The sequence below is a fragment of the Vigna umbellata genome, chromosome 3 (assembly GCF_029865625.1).
Source record: "Vigna umbellata cultivar VRB3 chromosome 3, Vumbellata_1.0, whole genome shotgun sequence".
Classification (NCBI taxonomy): Eukaryota; Viridiplantae; Streptophyta; class Magnoliopsida; order Fabales; family Fabaceae; genus Vigna; species Vigna umbellata.
Genome location: NC_142167.1, coordinates 20,781,418 through 20,800,456, shown reverse-complemented (window position 1 = coordinate 20,800,456; position 19,039 = coordinate 20,781,418). Strand labels below are relative to the sequence as shown.

The window sequence follows — 19,039 nt, the reverse complement described above, 5'->3', positions numbered from 1 at the left end:
ACCCGTGGTCAAAGATAATATTATTTTATTTATACATTTACCTCGCAATTTGATCTTTGCAATATTGCAAAATTAGTGCTTACTATTATCATTAAGGATCAAAAAATAAAAAATAAAATTATCATCCTCCCAAAGTAAACAAAATATATTAGAATTTATTCCGATCCGAGTTAGCCCGACCCGGTCTACCAAGAATATCACCGGTGTGTGTGAAGTGCGAGCGAGACACTGGTGGCGGTGACTGCACTGGTATTCAGTCCACTGAACCGTGTCATAGCACAGCAGCTTCAAACGAGAGAAAGAAAGTTAACAATGAAGTTATCCTTATTGACCGTGTTTGTTATAACAATAGCATCGTTATCCATTATTCCAGTGTATCGATGCTCATCATCTTCTCAATCTCAATTCCAATGGCAGATCCTCACCAAGCAGAATTTCTCTTCACAGATCCGTCTCCACAATCACCTCCTCCTCCTCGTGGCGCTTCCCTGTACTTCACTCCACTAATCAAACTCTTCTTTCGACCAACACCATTACGTGTTGCGTTGCGCTCTTCTGCTCCTAACGTGTTTGATGAATTGATTTCGATTTTGAACCGCAGGGTCCGGCGAGGCTCGATCTCTCATGAACGACGTTTCGCTTGCAGTTTCCGCTAAGCCTATAGAGTTCGCCTCTCTCAAACTCATGCGCATGCATAGAAACACCGAGAAGGTTCTAGCGGATTCTATAGGTGCTACCGATGAAATAACACTCGTTTATTTCCATTATTCTGTGTCTTATAAGTACCGTGGAAGATTCAGAGCTCAGAATATTCTGTTCTCGTTGTATCCTTATATATCCCTTGCGCCTGAGGAGGTTCCTCTCGCGGCTCTCAATTCTCCTCTGGATTTAAGATCATTCATTGATTCCACTGACAAAGCTATTGTTCTAGTTGATTTTTGTGGTTGGACGCCCAAATTACTCGCCAAAAGTACCAAAGATAACGGAACGCAAAATAGTTTCACTGTGCTTGGTGAGTTTTAACGAATTTGATGTCACGAATCCGTACCTAACTTAGCATTTGCCTTTTCCAGAAGTAATGTCCGTGACATTGATAATTGAAGGTAGGTAGGACAAAGGTTGTTAACAGTTCAATAAGTAGGACAAAGGTTGTTAACAGTTCAATTAGTGTTTTTTGAATGGTTATTCTATCAGAATTTGAGTTTCACTTGGTAAAAGGTCCGCATTAAAGAAATGATGAAGATTACTAGGATGAAATTCTAATTGGAGAGCGGAACAATATGTTCTCCTTTGTTGCATTTGCACATTTGTCAACTAGCACCGTTAGATGAAGATTGAATGATATATGTTTTTAGATGCGTATTTCAAGTAAAAAATACTTAAATCACATGGTTATATTTTATCTATATTTTATGAGTTGTATGATGCTTATCCAACGGTTCTTATTGTTTGAATGTATGGATTCCCTGATTATTCCTCGACTTCAGGAAATATGGATCTGTATAATTATATAGTATTCACTTTTAATAAGTGTATTTGTGTTACTTGGAATTTCTTGATGGTTGGGCACTCAGCAGAAGGTGACTCACTGTCTGTGGTGGCGTTTTCCTTGCAGGGAATCACCATGGAATGGATCTTAGCAGAGGGAATAGTAGAATGCATGTGTCAAGGGGGAAGACTAACAAGAAGGTGGCTGGTATTATTTAAGTGCTTGTCAATGAAAAACCTCGAGGTTAACAAGTAAATTCTTCATTTCATTATTTTGTGTCTTTTTTTTTTCCTTTTTCCAAATCATCAGATGAGGACACGTGCAAGGCTGAACTTAGTGTTGATAAAGGGTTTTGTAAAGCTCCTTGGCTGGGGGAGTTTACCTTGTTAAATTATGGTCTTTTGGAGGGCTCCAAGGATAGGAATCATGATGTTGTACATTATTGTTCATCATCTGAAGAATTTGAGCGGTTTCAATCTTTTTACTTGAAATTCATGACTGTTGTGAGAGAATTCTTTTTGCCTCCGGAGCGAAACAGATTTGGCCTGGTTTCAAATAGGTCAATGCTTTCATCCCTAGGTGTTGGTGATTATGGCCCATGGTTTGCGGTTCAGTACCAGGCTGGATGTTCAAGTTGTTCAAATATTCTTAAAGAAGAGGATGACTTAAACTATGTTTTGCAGATGAATAATTATTATGTTAAAGAGGTGAATAAAACCTTTCTTTCTTTTGTTCCATACTATGAAGTATATGCCATAATTTAATTCAATCGTTCCTGTATCATATGTCTAATTATTGTAGTGGACTAGTTTATTTAACTAGTACCACTACCAAGCATCCATCCTTCTTTCAATCATTTTTGGAACTTACCTTGTTTTATTTGTATTTAGCTGGAAGGTAATGATCAAGAGCCCATTCTACCAGCAAATAAGCCATCTGTACTTCTATTTGTTGATAGATCATCCGAATCCTCAGAAACTAGGGGAAAAAGTAAGGAAGCTCTTGAAGCTTTTAGAGAATTGGCACAACATTATCATAGTGTGAATCAAGCAGGTAAGAAGAAAAATGACAGTCTTGATAAACATTATCATGGTTTGAAGAGTACATCTGAACATCCTAGGTTAAAGTTATCTATGCCAGCTCAGAAGATTAAACTAAAAGAGAAAATTTCTACAGTCATGATTATAAATGAGGGTAAGCAAGTTAGTTTAGACAATGTACCATCTGATCTTCAAGGGAGTTCTTTGAATGAAATATTGGCCTATCTCCTCCAGCGAAAGAATGATAGAAAACTAAGCTCCCTAGCAAAGGATCTAGGCTTCCAACTTTTATCTGACGATATGGATATTGGGTTAGCTAGTACACAACAACCATATTCAGAAGTTCAGTCAAATCAAATTCCAACAGAAACCTCTGAACAGGGCCTTGCGGATACTTTGGTGCTAGATGGGGATTCATATAGATCTGCTGCAGAGGTTGAGGAAAATCCCAAATTGACTGAGCTATCTTCTCGGGATGATGAAGTGAATAGACCTTCTATCATTACACATGAGGAGATAAAGTCTGTGCAGCCTGGGGAATCTGTTGCAGATAATGAACTTTCTACTACCGAATTTGTAAGATCAGAAACAGATGATTCTTCAGGTGGGAACAAGTATGAGGAAGAACTGACTCATTTTCTTGGTTTTAATGGTTCATTTTTCTATTCTGATGGTAATTATCAATTACTTGAAAGACTCACGGGTGGTTTTGGAGTTCCATCTTTGGTTATTGTTGATCCCATTCAGCAGCAACATTATGTTTATCCTGGTGAGAAAAGTTTCAACTTTTCTTCACTATATGATTTTCTTTCTGAGTTTCTTAATAGAACCCTACATCCATATCAGCGGTCAGAACATGTACTTCAAGGTCAAAAGGGGCCCATCCATCCTCCATTTGTTAATTTGGATTTTCATGAGATAGATTCTATACCTCAAATCACTGCTCATAGTTTCTCTGAACTTGCTATTGGTTTTAATCTTTCTAACAAAGAAGATACTTCCAATGCATGGAATAAAGATGTCTTGATCTTGTTCAGCAATAACTGGTGTTCTTTCTGCCAGAGAATGGAAATGGTTGTTCGGGAAGTATATCGGGCCATCAAGGGCTATGTGAATATGTTAAACAGTGGATCTCAGAACGTTGAAGGTATATCTGATCATGGTAAGACTCCGTGTTTCTGTTTGTCTCTGCACTCTACCACCTCATTTTTTTTCAGATAAAGATGGTTGCTTAGGGTATTTGTTTTCAGCACGTTTTGTTGTGAGAAGCTTGTTGTTTTGCTTATAATAAAATGGTCAGCAGCTTTTATGTTAGCAATTAGCTGGTCTTGTATCTGTTGTGCACGTTCATGCCACCAACTGCTTGACAGTATTGACTTGTTTGTTCATCAAACAGAATTTTAACTTTTCACTTTGAATTTGTAACCGTTTTTGACTCTGCACCTCTGATCTTAGCATGAATCCCAATGGTTCCTATCCTGTTTTATTTTGTGCACTTGATTGAGGTGTATGATGCTTTTTAAATTGGTTTGTGGGAGAATTTACCGACCAAGTTGTAGACATAATTGCTAACAGTGACAATTGATGTTACATGGCAGAAAATTTGGATCATGTCACGATGAAGCTTCCGGTGATCTACTTATTGGATTGTACTTTGAATGATTGTGATTTGATACTGAAGTCATTAGACCAGGTACTCGTGAAGCTATATTTTTGGTCCTTGTCTTGTTTTTATGATTAGGTTAAACACATAATTTATCCCCTCTATTATACTGGACTTAATGTTGTCTGGCGTACTTTTAATATGCAGAGGGAAGTTTATCCTGCTCTAATTTTATTTCCAGCAGAAAAGAAGAAACCTCTTCTTTATGAAGGCGATATCTCTGTAATTGAGGTTATGAAATTTGTGGCAGAACACGGAAGTAACTTTCATAATCTTATCAGAGAAAAAGGTAAACATTCATTTGTTATATGCTATTTTTGTATATATAATTTATGAAATAGCATGTTACTTTTGGCCTTAAACTTTGATCATATACTGATGATCATTGATTCATCACGGCATCCTCATTTCCTATCCATCTGGTTCCTAGATTTAGATGAACTTGACAGTGGAGTGGTAGACTTGTAGCTAGTGTATCTCCTTTTAACTTCTGTTTCTAAAAGTTCCCTGTTTTCTATTTCTTCTAACTTTAACATTTACTATGGTAGTCTAAATTTATTCTTGACTTTGTTTCATGGTTCGAGTGGCAGTTCTGTGGCTATCTGAAAGAGAAGGCAAAAATAAAAACTTATATGATGCTTTGCTAACTGATTTCAACCCAGAACCACTTCAATCACACAGCAAATATCATGGAGCCCAAGGTCATGACTTGTTAGACCAGGTGGTTAGACCTAGCCCAGTGAGTTCACCCGTAACAAATGGACTGCATGAAGCATTGCCTCACGTGGTGATTGGTTCAGTTCTAATTTCCACAGAAAAGCTTTTGGGCGTTCATCCGTTTGATGGATCAAAGATTCTCATTGTTGCAGCCAATGAAGTAACTGGATTTCAAGGTCTTATCCTCAACAAACATATACAATGGAGTCTTCTGCCTAAATTGGAAGAAGAATTGGAAAAATTGAAAGAGGCTCCTCTCTCCCTGGGAGGTCCAGTAATGGAAACTGGAATGCCTCTTTTATCCTTAACTAGAACACTTTTCGGAAATCATTTACCTGAAATCCTTCCTGGAATATACTTACTTGATCAAGTAACGACAATTCGTAAAATTGAGGAGCTGAAGTCGACAAATGAACCAGTTGGGGATTACTGGTTTTTCTTGGGATATTCAAGTTGGGGATGGAAACAGTTATATGATGAGATGGCAGAAGGAGCTTGGAACTTGAGTGAAGATGCAACAAGACACTTAAATTGGCCGTGATTGCCATTTATTGACCATCCTTACTGTATCAATAACATTTCTTTTGGCCTTGTTAATTATATAATTAATTCACTGTGCATGTACGGTAGAAAATAACAGCCACATTCGTGGTTCATTAGATGTAGTCTTTTGGGATCCCAGAAAATAGGAAAATATGTGCTTGGGTAAGTCATCCAAAATTTTGTTTAGAAATGGGTACTTGAAGCACATATGGCGCGTTTGGTTGCATTTTAAGAAACAGAGATTCGTTGACATATCAATTAACTTAAAAAAGTCTGCATGCAGAAAGAAAATCAGTTCAAACAAGTCCCTGCCTGCATGTGAAGAATAACATTGGAAATTAGTTAGACCTGATTTATCGTAAATGGAATTCCGTCACAGGTTTGATTTTGGAACGAAATCAGCGTTAATTAAATCCAGCTCTCTACTGCACGGTTCGGCTTAAAGTTTATATATTAAAGGCTATAAAATGAAAAAGGTGCATATTTGGTGAGTATACATGACCAATAGGAGAACTATATGTTGATCGTGTTTTTTCTGTCAGAAAACCAAACTCTATATTTCACTTATGACATTTTTCTGGATTATTACAGAACATGAACTGACTTGTTTTATTTTCTTATTTAGGTACATTTGAACGTCTATTTAAATTTTGTTTAGTTTGAGTACAAGATTAAATTAGTTTGATTATCCATTTTACCCCTTTTGAATAAAGACAGTAAAAAAACCACTTATTTTCTTTCAATTAATTTATAATCGTGTTTTTAAGCACGGATATTGATTTCCAAATAAAATTAAAGTATATTCTTAATATAAAATTAATTTCTAAATCAAATTAATTTATTTCTATTCTTCAATGATATAGAAATGATAAAGCAATAAGGTGAAAAAATAAAAATGAAAATTCCTTCCAAGAACGAAATGATAAAAGCAAGATTTATCAGAAAAGTCTATTGTGTCCCCTAGAAAACTACATCTGCAATTTTGCATGCGTTGCATAAATACCAGTCACACATCAAGATAAGGTTAGAGCATTATAGAAGCGTCAAATATCCCACCATGTCTTAGACCAGACTCCAGAGAGTTATGGCAAATGCAGGAAATTTGGTATCGCAAAGGAGCTTCAATCCAATATTCAATCCATCCCACTCCATAGATAAGCTCAACAACACCTTCAGGTTGTTCTCTCGGATTCCCTCTTACAATAATCCCACTGTCACTGTCACTGCTTCTTCCAAAAGAAAGGATGACTTTAACTCTCCTTTGGTAACTTGCTATATATGATATATATATTCGCCCTCTAATTTGTTCCAAACTGAAGTTTATTAAGGAGGTATTTGTGGTATTTATTTACTTGATGTGGCAAAACGTAGATTGGGAAGAACACGAACAGGGCTGCTCGCCGTTTGATCACAATATCACCTGGTGATGGCAGATATCACGGGGATTGGACAAGTGATTATCTAGTCTCATTGCACGACCTAGACTTACAGGATTTGATTGAAGACGATAGTAACTCACATAAGAATGCACAAGTTTTCATCAATCTCTCCGTCCAAAAGGTGCTTCCATACATTTCACCTTTCTTTGTTAATCACACCATCTCGTATAGTATTTCTTTTATCTCTATCCGTGACTAGAATCAATAGTCTCAGATTTTGACGTTTGATTGTTTAATTGTCAACACTTGTACATGGTAATGCCAGCATGCTAGCTTTGGTTTATCCGTTGATGGAAGAGTCACCACATCCTTCACTAGAAAGTGCAGCAACTGTTCTACTCCCTATTGCCGACAGGTATTTCTTTCCGTCACCACCACTATGTGTTAATTAATTTCTTGGTTTGGGATTTGTTGCATGCCTTCGAAATGCAGTTGTTCTTTTATTTTTTTTATTAAAATACCATGAATTGATATTTATTGACTGTAATATCTCTGTGGGCTTTCTGACATTATGAGTTTGATATTTACCCACCATCTTTTTGTTTTTTTTTAGATTCCTCTTATATTCAGTTGATATTTCAGTGGTTGAAGTGTAAGAGAATTTTGACCATAGCAAAATAACTATTCAATGAAAAGCTCGTTCCTCTTTTTTCTACCTAAAATGCCTCAGGTTTCTTTACCAATGTGTCTGAGTTTGGGGACAATTAAGTGCACAAATACATCATGCACCTACGAAATTCTTGGAATGAAAATGTGTCATTTGCATGCATAATGTTGTTGCAATTGATGTCTTGAAGTTGTATCATCTACATTGTCAAGTACTGATTATGTATTGACGTATTGTGTTAGACATATTTTATGGTTCTATGGTTGACTCCGTCTTTACTAATGGTTACAGATTGAAGCAAAATTTAACGTATGGGTTCTTATAGCACCTAAAGACGACCGCAAACAGCCACAACTTGAAATTGGAGATGACCCTAATGTAACTACGCTCTTAAACCCCCCAAGTGAAATGCTTTCATTCTTTTGTATATTTTCTTTTTCGAATTTAGATTATGTTAAATTTTTCTGTATTATTCCTCTATTATGCCTTCAAAATAAACCGATGGATATTGGGTTTGATAATTTAAAATACGTTAAAAGGATTTTTAAAATACCAACATTAATCTATTATCTTTTTTGGAGTTGCTCTAAATTAACGACATTTGAAAAAGTTCACCCATGCAATTCTCACTGGCAAAAGGCTCGTGTCTCATTTTCTTTCCCATTTCTGGGTTTGGAAGAGTTTTTCTGTAAGTATATATAAACAAAAATAAAGTAAAATTTACATATGTTTTTTAAAAAAATAATTTTAATTTATAAAAGAAGTACTTTTTATTTCTTGATTCATATTTTTCTTTTCTAGGAAATCCCATTCTTCAATTATTTTGAAGTTTTCAAACTTCCAAGCAATAGAGAACTCTTGTAAGTTATATTTAAAGAGACTCCTAGCATATATCCCGAAATTGTGGGCTACTTAAGTTGCCTATAATGTGTTTAATATTAAGGGTATTGATTTGTACACTCTATCAAAGTTCTGCCTCATCACATAAAAAGTTACCGGAAAATTTGTTCCTTACACCATCAAAAAGTTACCAGAAAATTTTTTCCGTAAGGGAGGAGTGATTGTTTTCCGGAAAAGAATTTCTGGAAGTGTTTATTGTGTTCCGGAAAATAAATTCTAGAAGTAATAGGGTACAGGAAGAAATTTGATAGAGTGTAGGAAGCAGTATCCTAATATTAATTCCAAACATATGTTAATTTAACTTTTTATTTATCCGGTTTTTCCTATACCATTATTTAGTTTTATATGTTCCATTATTTGAGAGAATGCTTTTTAGTTAACCTAATTTTGGAGAAAACTGTTAATCTTAGGAGATTTACACATATCACAATAATTAGTCTTTTTAAACTGTATCAACTTACATTTCAGATTGTTTTGTTCGTGATCTTAGAGTTAGATATTCAACCTTGTAACAACTATTTTATTAAGAATTTTGCAATCCAAGTAATATATATTGGATTTTGGTCTTCTAAGTTGAAAAGGTAATATATATTATATTCACTTTTGATGTAAAGTGAGTTAATTCTATGAGGTACCTTGATGCAAATTAAGGGTTAATATGCTCATTTTATCACTTTAAATAATTCCCCACCATACTATTAGCCATAAAAGGGAGGCCACTTAGATGAGGCCGGAGATGATAGATGATTGCAGTTCTACCCAAGTAACAGAAATATGAGTTAGTTCTAAATGTTAAAATTTGAGGTTAAAATGGGTTACCTCAACACCAGATATTTTCTATGTCGTGAATTGAATTTTAGAACTGGTCTTAAAGCAATATTTCAATGAACATGGCTCTTTACTTTTCTATTTTAAGGAGGGACAATACCTACAACAATTTTTAGCTACGAGATGATTTGAAAGCTTAACATGTTCAGTACTGATTAACACAGCTACTCATTCAATACAGGTGATATATGTTAGACCTGGACACGAAGTTGATCTCGATTCTCTTGTACAAGATGCCATCCGACTAAACTCAGCAGTAAAAGTATAATTAGCAGTATTGCATATCATGTTTTTACATGTTGGGTTTTAAAATTTTGTATAATTATTTTTAACTTTGCAGGACTGTTGCTCTGAATTATGCGAGAAAACTGAGGGTACAATACAGTGTAAGCATTTTTTTTATTATTTAAATTTTTCATGACGATCCAGGTGGTTGTTCTTCATTACTCTTCTAATGTTTTGTAATAGAGGGAATGTTACCAAAAGTAACCTTGAAAAAACAATCTAAGATATGCTTAGTAATGATCTTTATTTTCTTTTCAGATATAACTGGACAAAGTCAGGCTTCCGTTGATAAAAGGTGGTCTAGACTATTGGCACTAAAGAAAACAAATTTATAGCATAGACTAATAACTTTCATGTATACAATAATCGTCAGTTTGCAAATAGATTGTATGTATAATGTATTGATGAATAATCCTTCTTTCTGATGGGCAATCCATTTCTAATGTATGTTTCGAAAATCTGTTTTACTCAGTCTTGCATGCGAATACTTCAGCACACGTTAGATAATATAGCTAATGACAAAAAAGCGATTGACTCTAAAAAACAAGCGAGCTTCTAATAGGTTTAGCCATAGTCCCATCCGAAATTGTTCAAAATGCAGGATTTAACATCTCTTTGATGAGAAAAAAAGAAGGTAAAATTTAACATCATGTTTGAATAAGTGAGTTGGTATCTGAAACAAATACCAAAATTTAGATTCTCTTTTAAGTTCTTTGCTGAGTTTTTGATATGTGTACTTCTACTGACTCTTCAAATTATATTTAATATACTAACATCAGTGTATATATTTTAAAGACTCACTAAGGAGACAGTACCAAAAACTCAATACCAAAGTTTCAACAGAGAACTTGAACTCCAAATCTCACTGTTCTATTTCCAAGTAAACATTGAAAAACGACAAATTTCAGATTTTATCCCTAAGAAATTTACCCAATTACAGGCAGCTGAAAGTGCTAGAAAAAGTTAATGATCTCAATAGTCAGTATTCATACCAAAAATTGGTAATAATTTAATTTCAAATGTCATCCATACTGATTAACAGACGAGCTTTCAATGAACAAGAACCACAAGGAAGAATCACTGATCCTGGTAAAGTATCAACATTGAGTATAGATATCCCACTTCCCTCCCTCAATAAGGAATAACCCATTTTCTTCAGTTCCAATGAATCTACAGAAAAGTAATCACCACATCGGCATTGATACAACAGTTCCAATGCTTCTCCGGCATCTTCAACCATCATATCCTCTAAGCTTAAATCCTCTGCAACTTCAGCAGCCAAGAAATCCTGTCTTGTGCTTCGCAGCTCCTTATCATAACAAGAGCGGGAGCTTGAATCACTCAGAATTTCCCATGCCTTCTGTACTTTCAGAAATCTCTCTCCATTTATTTCATTACTGTTGGATGTCTCCGACGACTTCAACAGCTTATCAGGATGTAAGCTGAGTACAGCACTGCGATAACTGACACGAATTTCTTCATAATTTGCATCTTCTTTCACATTAAGAACCTTATAATGGGTTTCCTGAATCGCATTCTTGTCTAGAACCATTTTTTTATGTTGCTTGAGCTCAAACCACCCACAGAGAAAAGGTTGTCTGCGTTCAAAATCATTATAGTCATTGTAATAATATCAAAATCATTAGCACAATATCAAACACAAAGCACATAGAAAAGCAAAACAATATCATAATCACATAAACAAAAATATTAGAAATAAACCACGCAAATCGATCAAAAAAATCGAGGCAGAACATAAATAAACAAGAGAAAAAAAAAACATCGCATCACATATGATCTAGAAACCTTACCGCAATGGTTACAAAAGAAACATACAAAGGAGAGTTAATACCTGTTCTTATTAATAGATTAAAATTCCGCAACGTATTACGCTGTAAAGACCTATCTATAGCTATTGAGAGCAAAAACCAATCTTAAATTACCTTGGTTTGAGAACGAACTATCTACAGCTTCAGTAGCCAAAGCTCTCTCAACACAATCTATTACTGACATACCCATATGAGATTTAATTGGAAATTTCCAACATATCATTAGCCAACCAAACTTTATAAGAACCTAAGGAGAACCACACCACAAAAACTAGTCGTCAAAGTTGCAGAAACCAAGGCCTTACAAAATCACTCTAGAATCTCATACATTGCAATAGAATGATGATGTTGAAAGTTGAAAAACGGAATTAGTATGGACTTGAACAGATTACTTCGATCCTGTTAGTACCATCACAATCGTACTTTTACTGGGTAAAGAATATTAAAAGAAAAAACGATAATTTACAATTAACTCAAGATTATCCAACCAAGACCTAAGTTGTTTTGAGAAACCGGAAAAAAGAAGAAAACCTGAGCAGCAGTTGGAGCAGACGAATAATAAATGCGAGAACGTAGCCGGAATCGGAATCGGAATCGGAGGTGATGGATCTGTGATTTATGATCTTTTTCCGCTGCTTTTCCTTCTGCAGTTTCAGCTATGTTCCCCCCTTCTCAAACACCTTCTCTTCCCTTTTTTAGTTCGGTTGAATTTAATATATATAAAATTTTTATATTGGAAATTTCGTCAAATTTACTTTTTAATCAAATTAAATTAAAGTTAATTATCCATGTGTTCTTAACCTTTTTTTGAAGAAATTTGTGCTAAATATATATTAAAATTAAAAATCGATATATATATATATATATATATATATATATATATATATATATATATATATATATGTTTTCTATTTAACAGAAGCTAGCCTAATTTTATTTTGAATTTAATTTATATCTACTGAATATGTAAATATTTGCTACCTGCTAATGTCTTGTTTCACCCCCAACATATTTGATTGGATTAAGATGAGTTGCTTAAATATTGTCAACCATTTACTTGATATTTGTATGATAAGTTGCTTAGTTGTTGAAACAATTATTTATTTTTTCCGAATTAAAGACAATTTTTAACTGTTTAACATTCCATTTATTTATGACAACACAAAACAGTTAAATCTAATATTTTGTAACAATTTTAGTGATAATTTTAAAATCATAGAAAATTGTCATATTTATTTGAGTTTTGGAAAGAAAAGGATTTTCTCTTAATCTAATTTTATACTTGTTAAAATAAAAATATTCTCGATTTTTTTTTCAATAGGTGAATTTATTCTTGCAAATATTTTTTGAATTCATCTTAGTATTTATAATTTTTTTGATGTATAATTATGAATAATAGTTGATTTTTTAAGTTAAGTATATGTATTTCCTTTTATCTCCTATTCATCTTTATCTTTGTACCTCTTATCATTTTAAAACAGTAAGAAATATTTAATGTTAGTTAATCCAAACAACTTGCATTAATTCTTGTTTACTCATTACTTTCGTAACTTTATTTATATAATATAATAATTTTTGTTCTATTTATTTTATATTTATCTAATTATTATTTAATATTTATGCACATTGATATTTAATATTAAAAAAATTATATACTTTTCGTATTTAATTTTATAGTAATTTTTTATGATTTTTAATTTTCTTATAAATAAATTATTCATTTCAAGATAGAGATAGAAATGTGACAAAAACTCTAAAGCCATAGATATATATATATTTTTCATATACATTTTTAGAGTTTATTATGTTGTAATAATAGATTTTGGTGTTAGAATACAATAATTGGTTTGTTTTTTAATTGTTGTTGTAATTTTTTTTCTATGTCTTTTATCATTAAATTAAGAAAAAATATTGATGATGTTTTAATCTATATGCATAACATTATACGGGTTCAAATAATTTTCAATTTTAATTAAAAAATTACTTTAATTTAAGTTAGAAACCTTTCTATAGATGATTTTTTTACCAATTAATTTGCTTTTAGAAGAGAAAACAATAAATATAATTAGATATAATAATATTTAATTGAAACTTATTTTTAGTTAAATTTGCTATAATAATATAAAAGGCTCTTTAATTGAGAAGTTATTTAGATATATAGATTGTTTTAATTGGGAAAATATCATTCCTTGCACTGCGAAATCACAAAAGATTGTATATATCAAAATATATGGATGTAGAAACAAGATTTCCTACATTGTTCCATTGTTTCCCACTATATTAAATGTCTCAAATCTAATCGTATAATTAGAATAACCATAAACAATAAATGATTAAGGAAGTGAAATTTGTTCATAATTTCTTGTATAATAAATAAATTTATTAACCTATATACTCATTCTCTAAATTAACTGCTCTTAGATTATAGATATATTACAAAGCTATCTTATGAGATCATCTTTCATTTTTTTGGTTTTATTATACTATATTTACCATATTTATAACATTCAAAATCTTTATTAATGTTTTATTTAATCGTTAATAAGAAAATATATCTCTAAAAAAAATTCTTTTATTCTTATAACTAAATTAAAAAAATTTCAAAACAAAAAAGTATATTGTTTTTTTGTTTTCATAATTCTAAATCTGAACATTTAATGCGACATGTTTCAATGAGAAAATATTAAAGACAGCTGCTAGAATATTAAATTTATAAGTTGGTTGATAAAACCAGTGTCTCCAAGCTTATTATTAAGCATGAAGGGATTTATCAAGGAAATAGATAAGAGAAAGAGACAAATAACATTACAGTTCTATAATTCCTCGGATGAATGGTTCGGCTAGTAGTATTAACACAACTCGTGTTTGACAAATACAACATAAATAATCCTATAATAATAAGATTTCCATGACAAAACGTACTGCAATCTTATCCATTTATATGTCTGCAGCAAGGAAGTTACCAGACAGTGCTACCTGCATCAAAATAACGAATGACTTGAACAATAAATGCTACATGCCAAGAACCCATACTAAAAGAAATGACAGCAACTGAAGAGAGTGAGAGAAAGTACCTTCTCGCCCAATTTAAAGGGAGGCAATCCCTTATAAGGACAGGTACTGCATCTGAATGCATCTCCGAGCCCACACTGCAAATCAAAGACAAATTTGAGAGCAATGCAATTATGGGAAAAAAATTTCTGAGCACAATAGAGAGGGTAACTATTCAGAGCATATCGAAAAACCTGCAAGAGAAATTGTAAGCTCTATCATACTAGACACACTGACCACAATACAAATCAACATTAGATATTCTTGTTTGTTCCCTTAATGCTGATCAAAATTAATGTTCAAAATCGTTTTTGCGTTACAAACGACCATTGTAAGATGATCTAACAAAACTTTTTTGAAGAGCAAGATCTGAACATACAAGTGGATCTATAATCCAAACCAAATTCCTTTTTTTACCAGGTGAGGTTGCCACCTGAATGTTTATTTAAAGCTCACAAACTCAGCAAGCTTTCAATAGCTAAATTGAAAGAAATGGCAATAACATTTGCATTCCTTCCATCCATAAGCCTCTATATACACATTCATGAGCTATGTGCAAGAAGGAAAGGAATTATGATGTAGCACTAGCTCTTATATTTCATGATATTTAAGTTAGCTTCCATGAATTGGGAAGAGAGGTTGCTTTAATGCTTCTTTGCCTCTAAATCATCTGAATTATTACAAAAAGCTAACAAACCAAATTGGGAAGCTATTAAAAAGGCCAGAACTTTGATGACTAAAATGTGCAGAAAGTAAAAATGAATTCTCGTTGAACACACAGCCTTAGAAAGCATAAACAGAGTATATATTACAAAGGGAAAATAATTAACACATACGCTGCCACAAGCTGATTGAGGATTATTAATCTGTTCTGCTGTCAATCCTAACTTCAAAACTTTTTCCTCTTCTTCAGCCCTCCCACAGGTGCAATTTTTGCAAGCTTTTCTAGTACTGCCAATTTCACAATCACCTATGGCACAAACACGTCAGCTAAGAACCTAGTTTCACACAAAATACTAGTTGTGGAACAAACTTAAAAGTGTTCCTTACCTGGCAGTAGCTGGGGTTTCTTCAAATCTTCTTCAGTCAAAAGACTATCTTCATCTATAAGATCCGAATCAACATCAATTTGCATTTTAGGTGAACTCTTTATCACCTTCTTTAAGGAAAATGATGAACCAACTTTCCATGAGGGCTTTTTTGCTTTGATCTATGAGCAATACAAAGCATATTGATTCTTATAATTTGTAAGAGAGCAAGAAAAATTAATTAGGAAAGAAAGAGAAAGAATAATTGATGACTCACGGCATACAATTCACTCATACAATAGGAAGACAAATTTGCCAGAAGGACAGGGAAGATCATGATTAAAAGGAGAAAAAAAAAACTAATGAAAATTAGTAATTGTGCTCAAACTGAGAAACCTATAACTTCACAATAATAGTTGCTAATACCAATAGACTGGTTTTAAGACAGATGTCAGGCTATTGTATTCTGCCGTACAGCACCAAACACAAGAAAACAATAAAAAATTGATGAATAGAAGTGGCATAGGATAGGAAGATTCCAGTTAATGAAACTTACCAAGAAAACAATTAGAAATCGATGAATAGAAGTGGCATAGGATAGGAAGGTTCCGGTTAATGAAACTTACCCCAGTTGATTGTAAAACTTGTGTTTCTGAAAACCCTGCCAGCAATAACTTGCTCTGAAGATCAGATATTATCTGCATGGATGATGGGGAAAATAATCAGACTATGCAATAGAACAATATCAATTCCACTAGGCACAATCTAAGCCGTTATTACCTTATCAAATGAGCCCACAGTAGACTGAGATGACTTGCGAATGAGAATTATACCACCCACTTTTAACACTCTAAGAATTTCTTGAATCAGTTGGTCCCCAGGACAATCACTTGACAACCAGTTTAAAATAGCAGAATCAACACAGGAAGAATCCAATGGCAAATTGCCTAAAATGATAGGTGAAACAAAATGGTTACAATACAATAAAATATGATATATGTGTGAAATGGAATTGAGCATTTTCAATGGAAATGTGAATTTGAATCCATGTTCTTTAAAGAAAAAACAACTATTGGTTGACATGTTTAAAGGAATTGGAAAAAATACAGGAAGGACTGGCTATTTCCAATTTTGTTGCACTTCAGGCATTTTGTTGCTAAAACTAAAGGTTGAACCTCTGATCTGTTGAAGATCCAAAGCTTGATGTAGCTAAAGATATAATATATTGAAATTTGACACTATACACTGTCGCAGATAAACAAAGAAACTAAGAAAAACTGAGCAGTCAATGGACGGAGAGAACAAAATACCACAACTCTCCCACATTTTGACACAATTGTTCTCTTTGACATAAGTATCATTTTGTCTTTTTGGTGCAGGTGCTTAATATCTTTGCTGTTATTGACATATTTTGACTGGCCTAGCATATTGAGTTGAAAAAGTCTAACCTGAAAGTATGTTGATATGTTTCTATGTTTTAATTTTAATAAAGAATAAACTTTATTATAATGACAATCAAGCCACATTATAGCATTAAACAAGCCTTTATTAACTTTATTGATGGCTTGAAATTGTTATTCTTGTCATCAAGCTTACAAAGGAAACTGATTTTTTCATCTGAGAGGACAGGAACACAATCAGAACACCCATCAATTCAGAGCCATTCCTCTTAAACCTCAGCATGAAACCAGAAATACAAAGTAATTCAACTCCTGGGTCTGCTTATTTTTATTAAACTAATGCATCTCAGTCTGATGGATAACAAAGAGATTCAGATTATGGATTCATTCAACTGGAGAAAATATTAACAGAAACAAGAGAAATAAGGGCCAGCATAACCACCCATAACAAGATGGTAAGATGAAGTGATCAATAAAGTATAGTCTAATAACCTAATTCACTATTTTGGCAACTACAGGGATCAAATGGGTAATTAAAGTCATAAATTGTAAACTTCTTGGATTTAAAACTGATTCAATAAAACAGTTCACTTTGGTATAACACACAATTGCATTCCACCTTCTTATTTACTGCTCCTACAAGTGGAGAGTGTTTACCCAGAAGTTCATAAAAATACAAAGAATGAAGAATCAAGAGAATTACTTAAAAGCGAGGCAGATGTAAGAACCAGAGGATCAGATCCCTGAACCCCTTCATTGCCAAGTTCTGTAATTGTCTCAAACACTTGACTGACGGAAAGAACTGCTCCATCTGTGAAAACCAGGACAGCACGACCTTTCTTTGCACCATCCTGCAATAATCAAAACTTAAATTTAAAACATTGAAAGTTAAAGATGTTCCCGTCTTTCTATCCTCACATAGACAGCAAAATATTTTGGCATGAAAGAGAAATAAAAAGAAAAACAAAATGAAGACATAGTTTCAAGTATTCCAACACTGGAATGAAAATTTTTGAAACATCAAAATTAGTCTCGGTAGATGAAAAACAAGAATTGAAATCATAAGAGAATTTGAGTGTGCGGTAGACAGTGTGAACGTAAAATAAACCTAGAAACAAGGAAAACAAAGGAAGCTAATATGTTATTAGAGAGAGAAAAAAGATAAACAGAAGGAAAGAAAAAGGAACGAACCATTTCCTATGCGAAGCAAAAGCAAAAGCAAAAGCAAAAGCAACCGGAGACAATGGAAGCTTCAAGAAAAAGGCAGAGTTTCGACGACTGCGAAAACAAATTTCTTAAACAGATGTTAGGAGAAAGAGAATTGCGGGTATTAATAGGGAGAAGGAAGGAAGGAAAATCGTGCAGGTCACGTGACAGACATAACCACTGAGATTTACCTTCCTGCCTATAAAAAGTACAATTGGTTTTAAATGTTTGTTAATTTAAAAGGACAATTTGGTAATGAATCCATAATAAATTTTCAACAAATAAAATTCTGAGGATTTTTTTATACTATTGTATTATTTAAATATAAGAAAATATGTCATATTTATTTGATTATATAATTCAATATTAAGATTTTAAAAATATTTAAATATAATTTTTCATGAGTTGGAGAAATACATGCAATTATATTTTAACGTTGTCCAATATTTATTCAATTAAAAAATTAATTGTTCATTATAATTTTATTTGATACTGTACTAAATATTTAGAAATTAGAAATTTTATTTTAATATGCGTAATTTAAGAACTAAATATAAATATAAATAATTTAAATGAATCCGTGCTTTTTTTATGTTTATTTGTTTTCCAATTTTATAATTTAAATAAATGTTTTGTTATAAATTAAAACAATTATTTTCTTAATTTTACTTTTAAGCAATTGTTTTTATTAATATATTTCATTTTACTATTTTATTTTTTAAGTATTGTAAATCCTTTTTGAAACTCAATTAACTATTTTTAATAATAAAAAATTGTAAATAACTTTTTTTTTATCACGAGAAAAAGAGTGAATATAGTATTTTAAAAAAATGTTTTATTATAAATTTCAATTCAAATATTCGACAATGACTAAAATTATATCTTAAAATTTTTTAAAATATAGACAGTTCTTTTATAAATATTAATGATATATGACAAATCTGAAATAGAAATACTGTTAATACACCAACCCTGATTAGGTTAGTACTCAGCTTAAATTAGTCAAAGAAGCTC

General features: G+C 32.5%; 4 protein-coding genes across 7 annotated transcripts; 2 read left to right on the top strand and 2 right to left on the bottom strand.

Annotated features, from left to right (window-relative positions):
* The first annotated feature begins 145 nt into the window (after positions 1–145).
* On the top strand, positions 146–5,688 carry LOC124827974 (uncharacterized). 3 transcript variants are annotated; one of them, XM_088109858.1, is made up of 8 exons: positions 146–490; positions 602–1,012; positions 1,616–1,696; positions 1,799–2,196; positions 2,380–3,676; positions 4,128–4,222; positions 4,340–4,481; positions 4,783–5,688. In XM_088109858.1, the coding sequence occupies exons 1-8, from the start codon at positions 313–315 to the stop codon at positions 5,448–5,450; spliced, it is 3,270 nt and encodes a 1,089-aa protein (XP_087965984.1). In that variant the 5' UTR covers positions 146–312; the 3' UTR covers positions 5,451–5,688. The 3 variants fall into 3 exon arrangements, with proteins under 3 accessions (XP_087965984.1, XP_047157124.1, XP_087965985.1); XM_047301168.2 differs by having other exon boundaries at positions 149–490; positions 2,380–3,691; XM_088109859.1 differs by lacking the exon at positions 146–490 and having other exon boundaries at positions 963–1,103; positions 2,380–3,691.
* Positions 5,689–6,477: 789 nt separating this feature from the next.
* LOC124827973 (E3 ubiquitin-protein ligase, putative (DUF177)) lies at positions 6,478–9,982 on the top strand. Its single transcript, XM_047301165.2, has 7 exons — positions 6,478–6,716; positions 6,824–7,012; positions 7,157–7,246; positions 7,790–7,876; positions 9,408–9,488; positions 9,567–9,612; positions 9,770–9,982. The coding sequence occupies exons 1-7, from the start codon at positions 6,537–6,539 to the stop codon at positions 9,844–9,846; spliced, it is 750 nt and encodes a 249-aa protein (XP_047157121.1). The 5' UTR covers positions 6,478–6,536; the 3' UTR covers positions 9,847–9,982.
* A 480-nt stretch (positions 9,983–10,462) lies between these two features.
* LOC124827972 (DNAJ heat shock N-terminal domain-containing protein) lies at positions 10,463–12,042 on the bottom strand. Of its 2 annotated transcripts, XM_088110362.1 has the most exons (3): positions 11,872–12,042; positions 11,455–11,587; positions 10,463–11,109 (listed from the first exon to the last, which is right to left on the bottom strand). In XM_088110362.1, the coding sequence occupies exon 3, from the start codon at positions 11,061–11,063 to the stop codon at positions 10,527–10,529; it is 537 nt and encodes a 178-aa protein (XP_087966488.1). In that variant the 5' UTR covers positions 11,064–11,109; positions 11,455–11,587; positions 11,872–12,042; the 3' UTR covers positions 10,463–10,526. The 2 variants fall into 2 exon arrangements, with proteins under 2 accessions (XP_087966488.1, XP_047157120.1); XM_047301164.2 differs by lacking the exon at positions 11,455–11,587 and having other exon boundaries at positions 11,872–12,041.
* A 1,992-nt stretch (positions 12,043–14,034) lies between these two features.
* LOC124827971 (Cytokine-induced anti-apoptosis inhibitor 1, Fe-S biogenesi) lies at positions 14,035–18,148 on the bottom strand. Its single transcript, XM_047301163.2, has 8 exons — positions 18,011–18,148; positions 17,523–17,670; positions 16,200–16,366; positions 16,046–16,117; positions 15,442–15,601; positions 15,228–15,361; positions 14,415–14,489; positions 14,035–14,316 (listed from the first exon to the last, which is right to left on the bottom strand). Exons 1-8 carry the CDS (start codon positions 18,011–18,013, stop codon positions 14,278–14,280), a joined length of 798 nt encoding a protein of 265 aa, XP_047157119.1. The 5' UTR covers positions 18,014–18,148; the 3' UTR covers positions 14,035–14,277.
* Between the last annotated feature and the right edge of the window lie 891 nt (positions 18,149–19,039).

Coding starts and splice junctions, on each gene's coding strand:
- LOC124827974 (XM_047301168.2), top strand. CDS start 313: ATGAAGTTATCCTTATTGACCGTGTTTGTTATAACAATAGCATCGTTA. Junction 491..601: donor CCTCCTCGTGGCGCTTCCCT/GTACTTCACTCC, acceptor TTTGAACCGCAG/GGTCCGGCGAGGCTCGATCT. Junction 4,223..4,339: donor TACTGAAGTCATTAGACCAG/GTACTCGTGAAG, acceptor TTTAATATGCAG/AGGGAAGTTTATCCTGCTCT.
- LOC124827973 (XM_047301165.2), top strand. CDS start 6,537: ATGGCAAATGCAGGAAATTTGGTATCGCAAAGGAGCTTCAATCCAATA. Junction 7,013..7,156: donor TCAATCTCTCCGTCCAAAAG/GTGCTTCCATAC, acceptor TGGTAATGCCAG/CATGCTAGCTTTGGTTTATC. Junction 9,489..9,566: donor GACTAAACTCAGCAGTAAAA/GTATAATTAGCA, acceptor TTAACTTTGCAG/GACTGTTGCTCTGAATTATG.
- LOC124827972 (XM_088110362.1), bottom strand. CDS start 11,063: ATGGTTCTAGACAAGAATGCGATTCAGGAAACCCATTATAAGGTTCTT.
- LOC124827971 (XM_047301163.2), bottom strand. Junction 15,602..16,045: donor AAGTTTTACAATCAACTGGG/GTAAGTTTCATT, acceptor TATTGCTCATAG/ATCAAAGCAAAAAAGCCCTC. Junction 15,362..15,441: donor GAAACCCCAGCTACTGCCAG/GTAAGGAACACT, acceptor TTTGTGCCATAG/GTGATTGTGAAATTGGCAGT.